Raw genomic sequence first — 19082 nt, 5'->3', positions numbered from 1 at the left:
TCCTGCTAACAGGTGAAGATAATTTCTGCTTACTGGAGAAACACGTATTCCATCTGTATTATTTAAGCTAACCACAGAAGTGACAGGAGGCAGCATTGTTACATAACTTTCACCTCTGTTTATTTGCAATTCTGTTTTCCCCTGGAGGGGAGGGCCAGGTGCATGTTTGTTGGGGAGCAAGTGTTGGCAAACAGAAATATAAATGTAGGTAAATATAGGCCATTTACAGCATAAAGAAGAGTCCCTGCTGTACTCTAGATCAAAAGGTGCTCTACATTATTGTGCTGTGATGCTCAGAGCTTCTGCCAGTTCTAAAAAGAGAGTATTCTCCCAGCTAGTGGCTTCTCAAAGAATCCAGTTTTTAGGTAACTTCCTCTCCCCATTCTTTCAGATTAATAACTATCCCTCATTTGGTTCCTTTGTGAGTTATCATTTAGATTGGAGTCCAGTTATGGTTTAAGTTCATTTATTTCCAAAGTCATAATCAAAGTCACAGAAACTGGATCACCAAGGCCATTCAATTCAACCTGAGGGGAGGAGGAAGGCACATAGGGGTGACTTTGTCTTTCAGATGTTGGTCATTTTCTTTCCCGCTTGAATCAAAAAGGCAGGGGATGTCCAAAGATGAGAGAGGACTGAGGCCTCCATTCCATTCTGCAGCCTTCATTCTTGAGCTCCATTTCTCCTCGAAGTCACCTCTTCCACCTCCTTTGGCCCCCTGGATGGTAGTGGCCTTTCTGGTTTGAAGCCAAAGAAACTAACACAAGAACTTTTAAAAATGTCGAAACAATAACCGCCTTTGCCATCAAACTTCTGTAAAAATGCGTGCTTGTATGACTGTTTGTCTTTAACATTGATTTCCTCTTCCGAGGGTCATGCCCATTTTTTAATATCAATGATGTAAATTACCCTTTGAGAGATATTTTTGAGAACTGTTTTAGAATTAGGTGATCTGAACAATTAATCAGAAACATTAATCTATTGGAAAGGTCAATCCAGCTGATGGTAGGGGGTTAGGTAGATGGAGGTCAGTTAACAACATACACATTCACTTTTAACTAGGTTTAGAGGCATAAAATTGATGCTACTTGTCATACCCAGTTTCAGGCTCCCCTGATACTAACTACCCATTAATAATACAGGAAAGCTACAAAATCCGGGGGTTATTGTAATATCAGAGAGGTAGAGGTATGCAGTTGTTGAAAACCATATGTTCACTCAGTCACTGATTTATCTGACCACATAATAGCTACCCATATTTCACTATGGCTCAAGAAATTCAAGGAATGCATGAGTTGGTCATGCCCAAATGTCCCCTAGACTCATTCAGTCACAGAGGCTCCCCTTTGGGTGGCTTTAAACACTACAAAGGCAAGAACCCAGAAACCTGGGCTGGGGAGGATCTTAACCAATTTCATCCAAAACAGAAACTACTTACTTTTAAAACACTCATGAGATTAATTTAATGTAAGAATATACCACTTACGTAATTTCCTCACTTAAAACCATCTTGAAAGACATGGAGGTTAAAACTAGAAGACGAAGCAAGATAGTCCATTTAGGGTGACAGTGGGGAGAGGGGAGAATAGAGATAGATTTCAGAGAACCTACAGGTACTAAGAGAACAGGTTTCTAACTAGAGCGTAACAGGTAAAATAGAGTTAGTATTACTTCTTCAGTGTATAGTAACTAATAAGATATCTTGTGATTAAACCAAACTCTTTAAGTAAATACTAATTATTTGAAAAGAGACTAATATAAAAAGAATGTGAAGAGAATGAAAAAATTTTTGAAGTACTTCCTTATTAGTTATAAGATCAATAAATACACTTATTCAGGGTTTTCATCAAAGACTCCTCCCATACAGCTTTCCACATGTCCATTCAGTTGTAGTTAACCAAACACTGTAACACACTCTTATGTCCAAGTTCAAAGCAATTAAGAAAAGAAGAAACAAAACAAAACAAAAATTATCATTGGCATGATCCATTTGCACACCAATTTTCTTTAAGTTACAAAGGAAAAATGTTTATAAGTTTAACATTTTATGTTAATATCTTCCATCAGTATAGACCACACACTTGTTGGACACGGAGCCAGCCAGCTGCTGCCCACAAGAGGAAAATATCCTAATCACAATTTTACAGACACACACACACACGTGCACATGTCAAATAACTTCAGTGGACATCCAAAGAAACATTCAGTCTAAGCTAGGATAATGTACTTCATCTTCCCTTTTACCTAGTTAAATTAAGCCGGCTGGATCTATTAAGGTCAGGGAGGAAACCAAAACCATCTGAGTGTGTACACAATGACCCATTTACTATCCTACGTTCATCAGTATAAGGAATCTTCTAAAGAGAAACGATTAACAATACAGGGGCCACACAGCACGACAGCCAGGAAGTATCAGCACAGGACCTGAAAGGAGCACTCAGCAGCTGTGGCTGGAGACCACATGCACTCTGGCATGGATTGGTGGTAGGGAAGGACGTGAACAGGACCAAAGGGCTTTAGTTCTCACGTTCAAAGTTCCCACCGCACTCCTTTCTAGGCAGCCTATACGCCTATCAGCTATTTAAAACTTCAAGTCAAACCAACCTGCCAACAGGCCATCTTAAAATCCTTGACTACCACTGAAACTTAATTTCTAGTTGCCTTCATTTCATACATGCTATGAATATACTCTCAATGGTTGAAATGAGCAAACACGTAAACCTTCCAAGTTGTTGGAACTTAAAAGATAACCCTCTGATGTTCCATCCAGGTCAGCAACACCAACATATATATTTTTCTCTGTTTTGCAGTGTGTGTACAGTCAAATTTGGCTTAGAGGCCCAAAGGAGTAAAAACCAACAGCACTGAATTTGAGAGGCAGAGAAAATGTAGTATCTTAATCATGGGTACGCGGTTATGTGTCATATACAGCTGTCACTCAAACACTGCCAGCTACCTGGCCTCCCAGTTTCCCATTGTGAAAGCGTGCACAGCTGTGTATTCATATAGCCATATACCACAGACATCCACCAGAAATGCACAGATGTGCTCCCGTCACTGCAGGCATGGGCCATGGTTGCCATTTCCCAAAGAAATATATTCCCAACACCATGGTGGCAGAGTGTTCACCCCTCAATGGTTTCTACAGTTACATATTCTCAGACAATTACCAAGTAGCAGTTTTAGTTGCCAAACACAAAGGATACAATAAAATCTTTAGACATTTTTATGCTAAAAAACAATTGTACAATAAATCATTTTGAAATTATGATCACCTCTGAGTACTGTGGATACAGGTATTTACTGTTGGCTATTCTGATTTGCAAAATATTATCTGTAGACTCATAGTACCTGGGGAATGTGGGAATTACTTGCTACTGGTAGTACAGACTTTCATAGCATAGACTTGTTAAAATCCCAATACCAAATATTTCCACCAAAAAGATGAAAAATGTTTGCTGAAACACAATTCTTATTTCTTTTCATAGCCGGCAGTCACACATTTATTAATTTTTAAAATAGCATTAAAATATTAAGGTTGTTATTTACCATAATAATGGTTTCAGTTCCCATAGACTTGGTTTGCTATTAACCACAAGAAAAGGCTATGTGCCTTTACAGAGCGACCCGAGGTCAAAACCAAATGCTGCATATGGAGCTGATGAATTTGCCAGACACTCATGGTGATATTGAATTATTTCCCTCAAAGATGGAAAAATACCAACCATACAAATAAAGTCACCTGCAACACCTTGAATTTCTTACCAAATGCCATTTTTTTTCAGTAAAAGTAACTTAAGAAATGCCCTAGCTTTGCTTTAAAATCATAACTGAGCAGAGAAAGTCAAACCCTGTAGTTACTGAAATACCCCTTTTGAGTTAAGCGGTGGGATTCTTCTCAACTCCTTTCAGTGTCACCAAAATGCACTTTCCAGGCATGAGCGGAACCCGTCCTTTGTTTGGAAACGGATGCAAGCCATGCCGAAGGTTCCCAGTGCACACAAAGACTCATGTTTTCTGGGGAAAAGGACTTCTGTGACTTGGTGTTTCTTGTGACGTCAAAGGAGAAGAGCCATTGCCTCCATTTTGGAGACAGGAGCCCAAGCCCATCTCTCTGGATGTTCTGCCCAGCTCAGCCCCTGCCACAACCGAAGCCACAGGGCTGGGCTGCAGGAAGGAATCAGTCACACAGACAACCCCTCTACCTAGCTGCCTACCTATCCAGATTCAGATTCTCCCCCAACATGCCTGTTCACCTAATTTTCCACAGCTTAGCCAACAACAAAACATCTCCATCTGGTTCATTTTTCCTTTGCATTTTAACTGCAGCCCGGAAAAAGCCTGACTAGTTCATTGGGGCCTACTTTAAACCAAATCCAGAAAGCTTTAAGGGAAATAAAAGGTGTCTGCCTGGGTTTCTTTTATGTGGAAATCAGATACCCAAGGATCACTTGTGTTTCCATAGGAAATTTTCCATCTTCAGTTTTTCATTGGTGTTATTCTAGGCAAAGAAGTACCCAACTGCTTTCACTACCACGTCTCTCCTTGAAATCACAGCACATCACCCCATTTGCTTCAAAAACCTCACCTCCAACTTCAGGAGGAGGCACAGGGCCCTGCCTGTGCAGGGAATGAAGATTTCACATGACGCAGCCCTAAGCATCCCTGGACTGGAGAAGCATGGAAGAAGTAAACGTCCCTCCCTGCTGTCCCTCATCAGCAACGAGCTTGAGGGGGATCTCACCGGCACCCCTGCCCTCCGGACACAGGTGTTCTGCACACAGACATTCATGTAGGCCCTCCATCCCCAGTACAGTGTGTCCACACCAATGCACATGACAGCCAGGCAGGCATGAGGGAAAATAGTCAGCTGTCCCCAATCAATACCTCTTGGCCTCTTCCCTTCCCACCCCACCCTCACTTCTTCACCACATAGCTTCAAGTCCACGCAGATCTGGGTCTCCAACATTATCTAATCAGCTCACTCCCACCCCACTCCCCGTATCCTGAGGAAACACGTAAAATCCCATCTGTGGGGGAGATGTCTACTCAAGTTGTCTTGCTATAGGGAGCTCTGATGAAGTGTGGCGAGGGCATTCCTGCGGAGGGATCTCAACTCCCAAACGTCTTCCTGCATGTGCTCCTGTTTCTTTTTCTCCTCCCCCTCCCCGCCCCCTACCTTGCTCCTCGCTGCTGTCCCCAAACCAGGCAGTGGGTTCCTCCTCTGGGAGCTGGGGTTCTCCGCCACCTCCTCCACCCTCGAGGGCTTTGCGTTTCTTCGACATCTCTGCCCAGGGCTGGGGATTTGGGGGTTTTCTTTCCCCACCCCCTGGCCCTCCCCCCTCCGAGAGGAGAGTGAAGGTGGGGTTAGATGGAGGGGAGGGGGTTAGGTGCAGAGGAAGGGGTGGGGAGAAGAGCCCAGAGAGGGAGATGGAAGAGATTGCTGCTTCAGGAGGGGAAGGGACTTGGGGTGGCAGGAAAGGCAGAGGGGCAGGGACTCAGTGCAGAAATCCTACAATCCGGTCCATCAGTGTAGCCCTACGTCTAGGAGACTGTTGGCTGGTGTTGCGCCTCTCTCTCTCTCTCTCTCTCTCTCTCTCTCTCTCTCTCTCTGCCTCTCCCTCTCCCTCTCTCTGTCTCTCTCTCCTCTCTCTCTCTCTCTCTCTCTCCTCTCTCTCTCCTTCCTCCTTCCTCCTTCCTCCTTTTCCTTCAACTAGAAGGGTGAGCCGAGAGGGGAGGAGAGATCAAATCAGAGATGAGAGGCTCCTTGGGTGTCTCAGCGGATTTCTTCCCCATTTGGAGGGGCGATGGGGTGGGGTGCTGTGAGGACTCCTGGCCCTGTCTAGCTATGAAGGAGTGGTGTCTTCTGGCTGGGCTTGGCTTGGCTTGGGGGGAGGAGGGGCGGGACAGTGTTTGCAGTGTTTGGTGAGGATGCGATTTCAATGGGTTGCAAGGAAAATTGGGTGGGATGAAGAAAATAAAATGCTGCAGAATGCAATCTAGTGATGCTTTCAGGTGCTAGGGACTCCGGACCCCCTCCTCCCCTATGACATCATAGGATCTTTTGCAAAAGAGACTGGGGAAGGTGGGGGGAGAGAAAAGAGTGGCGGCAGAGGGAAGGATCAAAAGCGCAGAGGGTCCTGTCCCCACTGAGAACGGGAGAAGGGCGGCCGGCTCTGGAGGAAGGAAGTTGCAGTGCACACACCATCCCTTCTCCAGGCCGCCTCGGGAGGCACCTGCGGGTCTGGCGCGGCAGCCGCTGCCGTTTGCAGCTGGCGCGCAGCCCTCACTGGGAACTTGGAGCTCTCAAACTCCTCGGATCAAGCGTTAGCCCCGAGGCTGTCAGCGGCGCTGGGGCGGGCTGCAGTCTCTCTCCCCTCCTCTGCAAACCCTTGAGTCTTCCGGCTTTATAAACTCCCTTTCTTCTTTCTCGAGTTCACTCATCACCCTTTCCCCCAAACAGTCACGTCCACAAACACAACACACCACACACGCGCACACGTCTTCTTATTGCTAAAAAGGGTGGAGGGAAAGGACAGGAAGTTTTTTTAAGTACACACACACACACACACACACAAAGATTGGGACTAAGTTTTTCTGGACTCTCAAGGGTTAAATAATAGGTAAAAGAAACTGTCAACTTACCCGCCAAAGTATGCTGACGCGTATATCTGCTTTCCGCTTCATTTCGAGTTCATAAATTTAAAAAGAAAGAGAGAAAGAAAAACAAACAAAAAAAAAAAGACAAGGCTCCGGGAACACAGTGGGTCCAGGGTTCCATGGAGAACTGCGCAAAGCAAGTTGCCAAGAAAGCCCGCCGGCCAAGTTCGGGACCTGTCCACGCTCGCGCGCTCCGCTCAGCAGGCAGATTCCAAAGGCTTGGGGCACTCTGGGGTGCGCGCCGATCTTCTCGCAAAAGGCGAGTGTGTGGGGTTCCTCCTTCCCTCCTTTCCATCTGGGGGTCTCGGGGAAAGTTGCACCCAGTGCCTTGGGCGCCCATGAAGACCAGTCCATCTCAGCTCAAGCTCCCAGCCGCAGCAACTTCGGACTCAGACCTCTCTCTCTAGAATATGAGTGCTCATGTATGCGTGCGTGTGTCTGTGTGTGTGTGTCCGCGTGCACTTGACATTTGGGGGTGCATATGCTCTCAAGAACGACTCTCCCGGCTGCCCAGAACTTAGAGAGTTTCCCTTTAAGCCGGAGATGCTGCTCGGACACCCCCCCGCGTCCAACAGGAGGCGATGACGTCTGTAGCCTCGTTGCCAGAACAGTCCCCAGGCTGCCGCTGCCGTTCATTGACAGGAGCGGGCGCTCGGACGTCAGCGGCCGGACCTTTGGCAAGGCTGCTCCCGCGGAGACGGTTCCCACCCCCGCACCTGCCAGCCCGCCCCCCCCGTGGGGGTGGTCACGAAATCAAAGCCTCCAGAGGAGGGGGCCGGGCCGGGGAGGTGCTGGGACTGGGGGAGGGGGGTGACTCGAATCTGCCCTCTTTGTCCTGGAGCACCGGAGTATATAAATAGTGCAGCCTCCAGCCAGACTCTCTCCCACTATTGCACGCCCCCGCAGTACCCCCCATCCGACCCCCGCCCTTTGTCAGTACGCGTCGGGCTCGCTCTGCCAGGAGGGAGGCTGGGATGCGGGGAAGCAAGGAGCGCGAACAGACATTGGTTCTCTTTCCTCTTCCCATTCATAGATTTCGGTTGGAGTCCTAGGGCCGCCGCGCCTGGAGTGGCAATGAATGGATGGATGCCCGCGCGCTGGGACCACCAGGTCCGCAGAGACGTCGCCGGCGCTAGGGGCGCTCCTCCCGACTGGGGACAGGCGCCCTCACCTCGGCGCAGTTGGGGGGGACCCCAAACTACCCTTAAGAGGCCAAAGGCCTGCTCTCCCCCTTCTCCCCAACACACACCAGGGTTCTTTTCTGCCCCTGAGAAGTTGGGACGCAAAACGTAGGGAACTGCGCTCAGTCTCCGCACCATGCAGAGGTCCAGATAGGGACCGAGACCAGGGCCATCCCGCAGCACGGAGGGTAGCAACAGAGAGGGGAGCGCCCACGTGGCGCAACGCGGTGGCTGAAGCCAAGCCTGTAGCCTCTCCCCGAGCACCGCTGGCGGCCCAGGACCGCGCGCTCTCCCTTCCTGAGCACCCAGGGATGCACTGCGCAGGGAAGGAGGGCACGGCGGGAGGATGCATGCAGGGGACTGCTGCGCGGATTCCCCACCCGAAACCGGCTCGCGGGGAATCCGTGGGCTTGCACTCGCCAGAAAGAGCTGCTGCAGGAGTGGCCGAATGGTAAAGCCCGTTCCCGACCCTGGGTGGGAGGAACTCAAAGGACTGAGTTCTGGGGCACCAGGCACAGGGCGCAGCTTCATAAATGCACCCAAAAGCTTCCATGGACTGACGGCACAGATGTGGCTGAAGTGAACCCAAGGACGTTTGCTACCCCAAGACCTGGGCTTCAGGTCAGGTGACAACGGACGCCTCGGAGTGTGGTGACACCTGCGCAGAGCCCCTGGTGGCTCAACCTGTCCCAGAAGGTTGCAAGAAGATGCCACTGTCTTGGCTTTCTCCCCTAGTGCTCATACCCCAGAAAAGGTCACTGGGGCACTAGATCCCAACCCCTTGTGCCATGAGAGGGAAACCCGCACAACTGCATTGGCACTCCCCCCTAAATCGTCTCCTGGGTCCTTCCAATTACACACACACACACACACACACACACACACACACACACACATAATGTCATTTCCCCATGGAAAAATAAATAAGAACTTTCTCGACTCTCTACCTTCTCCCTCCATTTCCACCCAGGTTCTCTGTTTCCCTTCACAACAGACTGCAGCTGTCTAGACGGTGGCTAGACGGTGGCTCTGGTCTCTCTCCTCTCTCTGGGTCTTGAATCGTTCCAAAACACTTTCTTAAGAGTTCTACTTCTGCTGCCTGCAATATCTCCCTTTTACCGAGGTCACCATTCAACCCAAAACTCTCTATCCAAGAGTCCATTCTTAGACATCTAAGATGACTTACCCACTGCAGTGGACAGAATTCCTCATTCCCGCCTCCTTAGAACACAGCCTTCACTCGGCTTTCCAGATGCTCCACTCTGCTGATTTGTGTCCCACCTTTCTGGACATTCCCTCTTGGTCACATTTGCTGAACTCCTCATCTCCCACTGTCTTCATGTTGCAGTGTCCCAAGGCTCATCCGTGGACTTTTTATTTTCCATCACTCCCTGCTCCCTTGGTGATCTTGCTCAGCCTCGTGGGTTTAAATCTGAATACTAATGACGCTTGCACTTATATATTTAGCCTAGACCCTTCCCCTAAACTCTAGATGCATGTGTCTAACTACCAGCTCCACTGGGGCATCTCGAATGTATCTGAAACCTAGCAAGGCTATCCCTGGGCTCTTGATTTTACCCCCATCACAAACCTGCTCTTCCCACAGTTTTTCCACCTTGGTGAATGGAAAGCCCACATCCATCATGTCTGGGTTATAGCTGTCACCACCTCCCTCAGCTCTCACTCTGCCCACACCTCCTTCACTCTATTCTCAGCCACATGGGACTTCCTAGAACCCACCAGGCACCCTCCCAACTCAGAGCCTTTGCAGCTGCTGATTCCTCTCCGGAAACTCCTCTGCCCAATGTCCTGAATATCTGCAGAGCACATTCTCTTCCTCTTTCACATTTTCTCCTCTTGCACCTCTTCAAGAAGCCTCCAGAGTCCACCCCACCACATACTGCTATACCACCTCTCCCAGCACTTATTCCCGCCCTTCTTTGCTTTACTTCCTCCATGCATTGCTTGTGGTTGACTTATCTGCCTTGTTTAGTCTATTTTCCCAGTAAAATGTCAGCTTCCTAATGGCAGGAATTTTGCCTTTGCTTATAATTGCATAAAAACTACATAACCTCATCAAACTTTCTTTACCTCTCACACACATTCAGGAGTTGCGTGATTCATCTCTTAGAACACAGAAGAAAGTGAGCTTGGAGGTTGGCAAAGGCCATTTCTCTGCCATAGTGATCTCCCACATTAAATGTGTGTGTGTGTGTGTGTGTGTCTGCCCAAGACCACTGTCACATCTCTGGTGATTCCTGAGAAATGCAATCTCTCTACCTTCCTCACTTTCTTCTTCAATCCTTTCTTTGCCTTCCCCTTTTTCTTTCTTTTCTCTCCACTAGTCTTCTTTTCTTTTCTGCCTTAAGCCTCTCATGGGCACCAAGGGGCATGCCCACCTAGCCCTTGGCCACCACTGAGGTAAAGGGGACCTTCAGGCTTACCTGTGTTCTCAAAGCCGCCTGCTCCTTCCCATCCTTCCTGTTTCAATGCATTCACATCCCTTCTCATCAGCAAATAAATATCTCTGTTTCTGGAGCTTTGGAGTACCCAAATAAGGTGTCAAACATTTGAGTCATTTAATAACTGCTGAGCTCTAGGGCTCCAGAATGAAGTCCTGGGATCTCCCCTCAAGGCTGTCCTAATCCAGGGGAGGAGAGGGGCAGGCACACTATCAAGGTGTCAAGGTGCTGACAAGGGTGCTGATGAAGGCAGCCAGTGCAGAAGTTCCTGGAGCCCAGGTCACCAGAGAGGTGAGAGAGAGGACCACAGGGGGAGCTGCATCTGAGATGGGTTCGCAGGCCTTGGGGAAGCTCCACAGTGAAGGCAGGTGTGCAACCCCAGAGGTGGGAGTGAGTGGGATGGTTGGAATGCTGAGCATCAGGGTAGTTTGGGTGCCAGTGCCGGGATGGAGGGTGAACAGGCAATTAAGAGCCTTCAACCTACGCTGAAGGGTTGAGCCTGCATCCTGAAGGGCTTTATGAAAGAGATAAAATGGTGTCCTACATGTTTGAGTTGGAAAGTTGATGAGTGGATCAGAAGGAGGTGAAATCAGAGGCAGGAGGAACAGCTAGAAGAGGCTATCCTGGGTTAAGGAGCTAAAGGAGAAGAGTTGGCCATGTGGGGCGAGAGGATGTGTAGGCCCACACTTCCAGTGCATGTGTAATTGCCCGCCTTCTGCAGAAGGACCTGAAAAAAAGTTAGACTTTGCTGAGGATTACGGGTCATTGGTGTCAAGGGGGCAGATGCTGCTTCATGCCAGCCCTCTTAGCTGGGCACCACTTTGGTGGTATGAGTGCAGTTTACAATCTGTCACCTATCCTGCACATCTGGAAACTCCATGTCACCAACTTAATCTGAGCAGATCAGTGTCAAAGGAGCTTCGATGAAGACTCATGAGAGATTGATGGAGGAGCCCGAAGCCCCCCTATTACTCTACAGTGGGCAATTAGTCTTTGCGAGCACTAGAATACTCTTTTCTTTTCCTCTGGCCACCTCTACCCAGATCAAAGTTATAACTGATCAAATTACAGGGCAAATTTCATCTAAGCTATGGTAAGGGTAATAAATTTGTCATGTGAGCCTAGGAAATGTAGTGCAATTTTCTGAGGATGCTTCCCCAATTTGTTCCATGCCAGGTGTCCACTTGGCCATCAGTGGCCTTGCTTCCTCATCCCTGTATTACTGCTTCCACAATGACTCCCTAAGACCTTAAGGAGTTCTTTAAGAACAAAAATGCCCTGTGCAAGGCTTCAGCACTTCTGCCATGTGGATGACCTTAGCTTTAGTGTGAGAGCTGCTTCACATAGTCAGATCTTTTCATTTTCCCTTCTCTTGGAAGGGCGTTTTTAGGTTCTTCTCATTCTGAGAAGGAGAGAGACCTTCAGATAAATGGAGTGTTCATTCTGTCCACTTCCAAGGAATAGTGCAGAAAACATGAGCAAAACCAAAGTAGCTTACAGACTACTTTATAAGCACTCACCGTTAGGCAAACTGATACTTTCCTCAAGCTGTAGTCTGAATGTGCCATTCAAAACTCATGTGTTTGAAACTTAATCCCCATCTCAACAGTGTTGGAAGGTAGGGCCTAGGGAGATGTTTAGGTCCTGATGGCTTTGCCTTCAGGAACCAATGAACAGCAGTATAAAAAGGGCTTAAGGAGAGTGTTAATCCCTTTTGCCTCCTTCTGCCCTGTGATGAGGAGCAAGAAAGCCCTCACCAGAGGCTGGCCACTTGATCTTGGACTTCCCAGCCTCCACAACCATAAGAAAACATTTCCATGCTTATAAATTACTCAGTCTGAGATATTCTGTTATAGCAGCACAAAACAGGCTAAGACACCCCATTACACTGACCAGCTGAGCACAACAATTTCTATACATAAAAAAATTTCCAACTTGTGGGAAACTATTTTAAAATAAGTACAGGAAACACAGAAAGTCTGGAAGAAGCTTACTTAAAGTTGCAAATCGGTTAGATCTAAAAACATTCAAAATGTAATCATTGATTTTTAGTGCTACAAGAAACATTAAATTATCTAAGAAGGCTAATTCTCCAGCCCCAAAATACTCTGTTATAAATGAGGAAAAAGAGGGCCAATAATATAACGTAGAACATTTGTTGTAGGCCTTGAAGTAGCTTTTTTGGGAAGAAGGACTTTATAGCTATGCCTTATGCTTGGATTTTAAACTAATCATGTAATTGCAGAAATATTATGTCATATCTGTCCTTCCATAAGTGGCATAGCTTAGTTATTCTATATATGTTCATTTATTTAAATTCCATCACCCACAGTCTTATTCTTTTATTTGGAAATAATTCCAAATTTACAGGAAAGTTGCAAGAATAAAAATAATACCAAAAACACTCATAACATCTGTTACCCAGATTTACCTCTTGTTAACATCTTATCCCACTTAGTCTATCACGTGCACCCTCATCCTTCGCTTTATAAAACAGCCAAAGATGAATTATATATCTCTAGGCCCTTGGCCCCCAAATGTTTCAGTGCAACTTCCTATAAGAGAATTTCTTATATAGATACAGTACTGGTATCAACAGTACTAAATTAACATCATTACTACAATGCTTTTATCTAACCTATCACCCATATCCCAGTTTTGTCAACTGACGCAATAATGTCTTTTACGATGTTCTCCCCATCCTGCTGTCCCATATAGAATACAGTCTAGGGCTCAAGGATGGCATTTATCTGCCCTATTTCTTACAGCCCTTCAATCTGGAGAATTTCTGGAGTTTTTCTTTGGAAAATTTCTGGAAATTTTCTTTTATGACATAGACATTTTTGAAGAATATAGACAGGGTCTCACTGTGTCACTCAGGCTGGAGTGCAGCGATGCAATCTCAGCTCACTGCATCTTCAACCTGCATGGCTCAAGGGATCCTTCCACCTCAGCCTGCCGAGTAACTGGGACTACAGCCTTGCGCCACCATGTCCAGCTAATTTTTTTACTTTTTGGTGTGCCTGGGGTTTTGCCATGTTCCTCAGGTTGGTCTTGAACTCCTGAGCTCAAGCAATCCTCCCACCTCAGGCTCCCAAAGTGCTGGATTATGGCATGAACCACTGTGTCTGACATCTTCCTTCTATTTGTAATACAACATTTCCCAGCATGGGTTAGGGTTCTGCCATCTCAGCTGGACTGCTGTGGAGGTGAGGTGGTGTCTATTTCCGAATTTCAAATCTGGAGGCACTTATGTGCCATGGGTGGTATGAATTCTGATCGACGCATGATCTGACTTTCCCATTGTATAATTACTCTTTTTGTTTCAGGTACAACCAATAAGCAGCCTTTGGGTAGCCGAGAAGACAAAACAAGTATCCTGCTCCTCAACTCAGTTCCCTAACTCAGCACCCACTCCTGACTCCTGCTTGGTCTACTCCTGCCTTGGTGATGTTCGAACTCAGTACTTCTTCCACATCAGCCCTCACGCAGGCAAAAACACTTCCTTATGCCTCAACGACTAACGAATGTACCTATTTATTCATAGCACAAGTATCTTGGACTCATGAATTCCCATATTTAATCGCTCATGATTCATTCCTTTATATATTATTTTGATGCTCATATTTGATCCATTAAAAGGGCCAATGAGAATCCCCTCAACCTGGCTCCTACATCCTCATGGCATGCCCCCACCATTTCTAAACACTTCCTTACTTTCTGGCATAATAAGATGCTTTGGGCTCATTTGTACCTACTTTGTTCCAGGCCCTGGGGTCAGCCATTTCTCAGAACACTGGTTCCTTTTAATGGAATTACACACCAAGACACAGTTACTAGGTGTGCTCATGGCTGCTGGGGTGTCTTTTCTTCCTAGCCCTTGCAGCAGACAGATCTAAGCAATAAGTGCATGTACATGCATGCACACATACACACACAAACACATACATGTGCACATATACATACATGTACTTATTTCAGAAATTAGGAGCCATTCATTTGTCTATGTCTCTTTCATGATAGTGAAATCCCTGGTTCCCAAAAACATCAATGTATTTATTCACTTGCTGTATCCTATAGTGCATCTAAAATAGTTTCCTAATTGCTTGCCCATGCCTCCACAACAAAACGCACTACTAAATAAAGGTCAGGATTTGTTCGCAACTCCTCCCCCTAATTTCTTTCACCACTCAGTACAGAATCTGGAGGATCTATAGTTAAATTCTGTGTTTATCTAGTTGATTTCCCTTTTATTGCCCTTCACTGGAAACAGGGTTAAGTTCATTTGTTTTAATTTCGTTTCAGTTTTAGGGTTTTTCTCTCTTTCCATTCTTACTGATTTAATGTCATTGTTTGAATATTTTTTTGAATATGCCTTCAAAAGCCAAAACTACACTTAAAGAAATACAGGCAGAAGAGTCCTTCCTACTGTATTCTTTCCACTCCATCTCCCTCCCACTCCCAGACTCTGTAGGAAGCAAATTTCATTGTATTCAGGTTTATCTGAATTTCATCTCCTGTTGTAAATGTGAGCAGGTAAACATTTATTTTCTTATATTCTCTTTTTGCTTTATATAACTCAGTGTACTATATATGCTTTTTTCCAATTTGCTGCTTTTCACCTAATGATATTTTCTAGAAATCACTCCATATCAGTTTATCAGTATGATCCTCATCCTTTTTTCAAGAGCTGTGTAGAACTCCACAGTGTGTATATACCACAGTTCATTCAGCCAGTATCCTGTGCTTGAACATTTAGCTAATTTCCAATATTCTACAGTTATAAATAACAGTGCAATTAGTTACTTTGCACACTTATATTTAGGTAATTTCTAATATTTCACAACTACAAATAATGCTGCAATGAGTTACTTTGCACATGTAGATGCTTATTCTATGAGAGGTATAACTTCATGGTGTAGACCTAGAAGAAGCAGGTTTGCTGGTGTACAGGTAACTGCAAACAGTTTTATCAGATACTGTGAAATTATTCTTCAAAGGTTTTGTACCAGTTTCTAATTTACCATTTTCTTTTTTAAAGAACAATAAATAAAAATTCCAAAGCATGATAGATCTGTGTATTAGTCTATTCTCCTATTGCTGTGTGGAACTACCTGAGACTGGATAATTTATGCAGAAAAGAAGTTTAATTGATTCAGTGTTCCACAGGTTGAACAGGAAGCATGGCTAGGGAGGCCTCAGGAAACTTATGATCATGGCAGAAGGTGAAGGAGAAGCAGGCACATCTTCAGATGGTGGAACAGGAGAGACAGAGCAAAGGGGGAAGTACTACATACTTTTACAAAACCAGATCTTGAGAGAACTCACTCACTATCACCAGAACAGCAAGGGGGAAGTCAGCCCCCATGATCCAATCACTTCCCCTCAGGCCCCTCTTCCAACACTGAAGATTACAATTCAACAGGAGATTTGGGTGGGAACACAGAGCCAAACCATATCAATCTGCATTAGTTTAAAAATATTTAATGTGTTTTCAGGAAGTAATTTGTTTGTCCCAGCTGGAATGATTAGGATCTAAGGCCTACTTTACCCTCAAGCAATTTGGGCTCTGGTGAACTTGAGAGTATAGAATATAAAAGTATGTTTCTGTAATACTAGTCTACTAAATCGAGCATATTTGTTTTCCATCTGGTGTCCTCCACATTATGTAATAAAATATACTAGAAATAGGTCGAGTGCAATGGCTTATGCCTGTAATCCCAACACTTTGGGAGGCCAAGGCAGGCAGATCACTTGAGGTGAGGAGTTCAAGACCAGCCTGGCCAACATGACAAAACCCAGTGTGTACTAAAAATACAAAAATTAGCCAGGTATGGTAGTGTGTTCCTGTGATCCCAGCTACTAGGGAGGCTGAGGCAGGAGAATCGCTTGAATGCGAGAGGCCGAGGTTGCAGTGAGCAGAGATCGTGCCACTGTACTCCAGCCGGGGCAACAGAGCGAGATTTCATCTATCTATCTATCTATCTATCTATCTATCTATCTATGAAATAAATTGATTAGAACCAAATGTGATTTCTGTTCTCAATTCTGACATGTTCTTGTTCTGTGAATTTGGGAAAGTCATTTAATGCTACTAAGCCTCTGTTTCCTTGTCTGTAAAATGGGGGGAAAATAATAATTTTCATAATTACATAATGAGTTTGTTTTAAGAATCAAGTGTGTGTGTCATTTGTAGGCATAATCACAAAGTTCTATCTAGCTAGCTATCTGTCTGTCATCTACCCATATCTCTATATGTCTACAGTCTTTGAAACATCTCCCTTTCAAGATAGTGAGAAGACAAAAAAACTTAACTGAAATTCAGGAAACCTGGGTTTTTCGTTCATTTTTATCCTAACCACTGTTAACTCACTGTTTAATTCTAGAAATGTTATTTCACCTTTTTGAATCTTATCGTCTATGTCTATAAAATGAAAGGGCTAAACTCATTGAGCTGTAAGATTCTTTCTGGTCTTAAAACATTTTGATTCTTCATGTAACTTGTGTTAGGTTGGTGGTGAGTGCACTAAGAAAGTAGAAAAGAATTTCACTCCTCCTCTTTGAAGATCCTCAGTAAGAAGTAAATTATTTAAAAATGAAACTTTGAAAAAAGAGAACTAGTACAGCTCCCTAAAGTCATTTTAAAGAATACCATGTTTTCCACCTAGGAGGTGTGAGACCAGCCACCTTTGATTCATTGGAAAGTATTTATATTTTTTCTTGCCTTTCCATAAGATCTCGAATTTTTTAGTATAATTTTTGAGTTCGGAATCTTGAGATTTTGAACTTTGAGCATAGTTGGCTAACAAACAAAGGCTGTAAAGGAAGAAAGGAAGTGAGGCAGGAAAGAAGGGAGAGGAGAAGAAAAAGGTAAAGGAAGAAGAAAGGAAGATAAAAAGAGACAGAAGAAAAAGAGAGAGAGAGAAAGAAAGAAAGAAAGAAAGAGAGAGAGAGAGAGAAAGAAAGGAAGAAAGAAAGGAAGAAAGAAAGAAAGAAAGAAAGAAAGAAAGAGAAAGAAAGAAAAAGAAAGAAAGAAAGAAAGAGAAAGAAAGAAAAAGAAAGAAAGAAAGAAAGAAAGAGAAAAAAGAAAGAAACAGGGGGAGAGAGAGAGATGGAGGGAGAGAGAAAGGAAGGAAGGAAGGAAGGACGGAAGGAAGGACGGAAGGAAGGAAGGAAGGAAGGAAGGAAGGAAGGAAGGAAGGAAAGAAGGAAGGAAGGAAGGAAAGAAGAAGGAAGGAGGAAGAACGAAGAGGAGAGGAAAGGATATTATGTATGTCCACTCCCAACACATCCTATGCCCAACTCAGTGACCAGGAAATAAAATGGAATCCTCCCCTTGGTAGAAGGAAAGTGAAGAGTGCAGGTGGGAAGGAAAGAGAAAGTATCAATATGGCTGATGTATACTTTATAAAATTTACCTCTATCAAGGACTTTGAAACTCTGATTCTAAAAGGGCTTCGTCTTCTGGAAGAGGATCGGCCTGGCTGTGCTGGCCAAGTCCATCGAGTCCATGTCACTGTTCCCTGGGTGAGGTAGTGCCGTCTCTTGCTTTAAGGCCCCTGTGGTATTTTACTCACAGCCCCTGGGATGTAGGACTGACATAATCTCCAACTCCAGCCAGGCCCCGAGTGCCATCCTGCTTTCTCATCCATTGTCCCAAGGGCTCCTGTGAAAGCCTCCTTGTGGTTCCCACCCTTTCCCCACCCTGGAAGACACCAAGGTCCAGTCTGCCTTTGTCTTCCACCTACCTCCAATCATTTGCAGACGCTGCATCACTGTCCTTAGCCAGACATCACTCAAGCCCTGCTTCTCTCCATTCTCAGTGGCTGGCATTAGGCCCTTCTCATTTTCCACTGAGACTCCATGGAGGCCACCTGACACGTCCCCTTCCTCGGTTTTCCCTCTGTCCCAGCCTTCATTATAACTGTATGAAATGGAAATATGAGCAGCTTAACAACATTCAGAAACTCTCCTCAGGACAGAACCCCAGCCCAGGTGAGCCCAGTGAGCCCTTCATGGCGGGCTCCTGCCCACTCCTCCAGCTCTGTCTTCCTCCACTGGCCGTGGGCTCCTTCTTCTCCAGTCACACAAACACCTGGAGCTCCCAGCATGCCAGCTCCTTCATGCTTCTGTCCTCTACTGATGCTCAGTCCTCTGCCAGGACATCCTGTCTGGGCTCCTTTCCCAGGCCAAGGTCTGCCGGGCTGGCTGTGCTCCCTCTGCGCTGCTCCACTCCACTTGCTCCTGGAAGCTCTCACCCTCCACCTTGGGAGGAAGCTGGATAGCTCCTCAGAACAACCTATGACAGGGCATACTTTATCCCATTGTATTATGGCAATCAGGGTGTGTGTGTGTGTGTTTGTGTGTGTGTGTGTGTGTCTGCGTGTGCCTGTGTGTGGTAAGAGATGTGATCTAGAACAGAAACCCTAGCCTCTTGTTCTCACAGAAGAGTATATTCTCAAAGGAGGTGGTTGCTGCTTCCAGTCAGAGACCCAGTAACACCAGAGTCAGCCGTTTGGTGGTGTCATTGTTCCTCTTCCTCCCACTGTTCCTTTCGTGGACAAGATTCCCTGTGGAGATCCAGGTGCCATTTTGTGTCCAAGGTATGAAGACGAGGGAAGAGAGGTTGACATCAACTGGCATCACTGTTGTCGTTAGGAAAAAGAAAACCTTTTCCACAAACCTCCAGCAGACGGCTCACACCTCATTGGCCGGGACTGTGTCACAGACCACCTCTGCCCACAAGAGCAGAAGGTAGCATGACTGTGTCACGTGGACA

At 45.7% G+C, this 19082-nt stretch overlaps 1 protein-coding gene and 1 long non-coding RNA gene across 2 annotated transcripts in view; one reads left to right on the top strand and one right to left on the bottom strand.

The window, feature by feature from the left end:
- Positions 1-7231, bottom strand: part of LOC117096901 — a 92948-nt gene extending 85717 nt beyond the window's left edge. Inside the window, exon 1 of the long non-coding RNA XR_004442707.1 lies at positions 6646-7231. This is a non-coding gene — a long non-coding RNA (uncharacterized LOC117096901). The remainder of the gene's footprint in view (positions 1-6645) is intronic.
- Positions 7232-7241: 10 nt separating this feature from the next.
- On the top strand, positions 7242-8280 carry LOC117096898 (putative uncharacterized protein FLJ36797). Its single transcript, XM_033234259.1, is given in 3 exon segments — positions 7242-7388; positions 7391-7435; positions 7438-8280. Coding segments are annotated over 3 exon segments (708 nt in total). The 3' UTR covers positions 7954-8280.
- The last annotated feature ends 10802 nt before the right edge of the window (positions 8281-19082 follow it).

This window comes from Trachypithecus francoisi, unplaced genomic scaffold (genome assembly GCF_009764315.1).
Source record: "Trachypithecus francoisi isolate TF-2019V2 unplaced genomic scaffold, Tfra_2.0 Lachesis_group15, whole genome shotgun sequence".
In the NCBI taxonomy this organism is placed as follows: domain Eukaryota; kingdom Metazoa; phylum Chordata; class Mammalia; order Primates; family Cercopithecidae; genus Trachypithecus; species Trachypithecus francoisi.
This window is presented reverse-complemented; position numbering and strand designations above follow the sequence as displayed.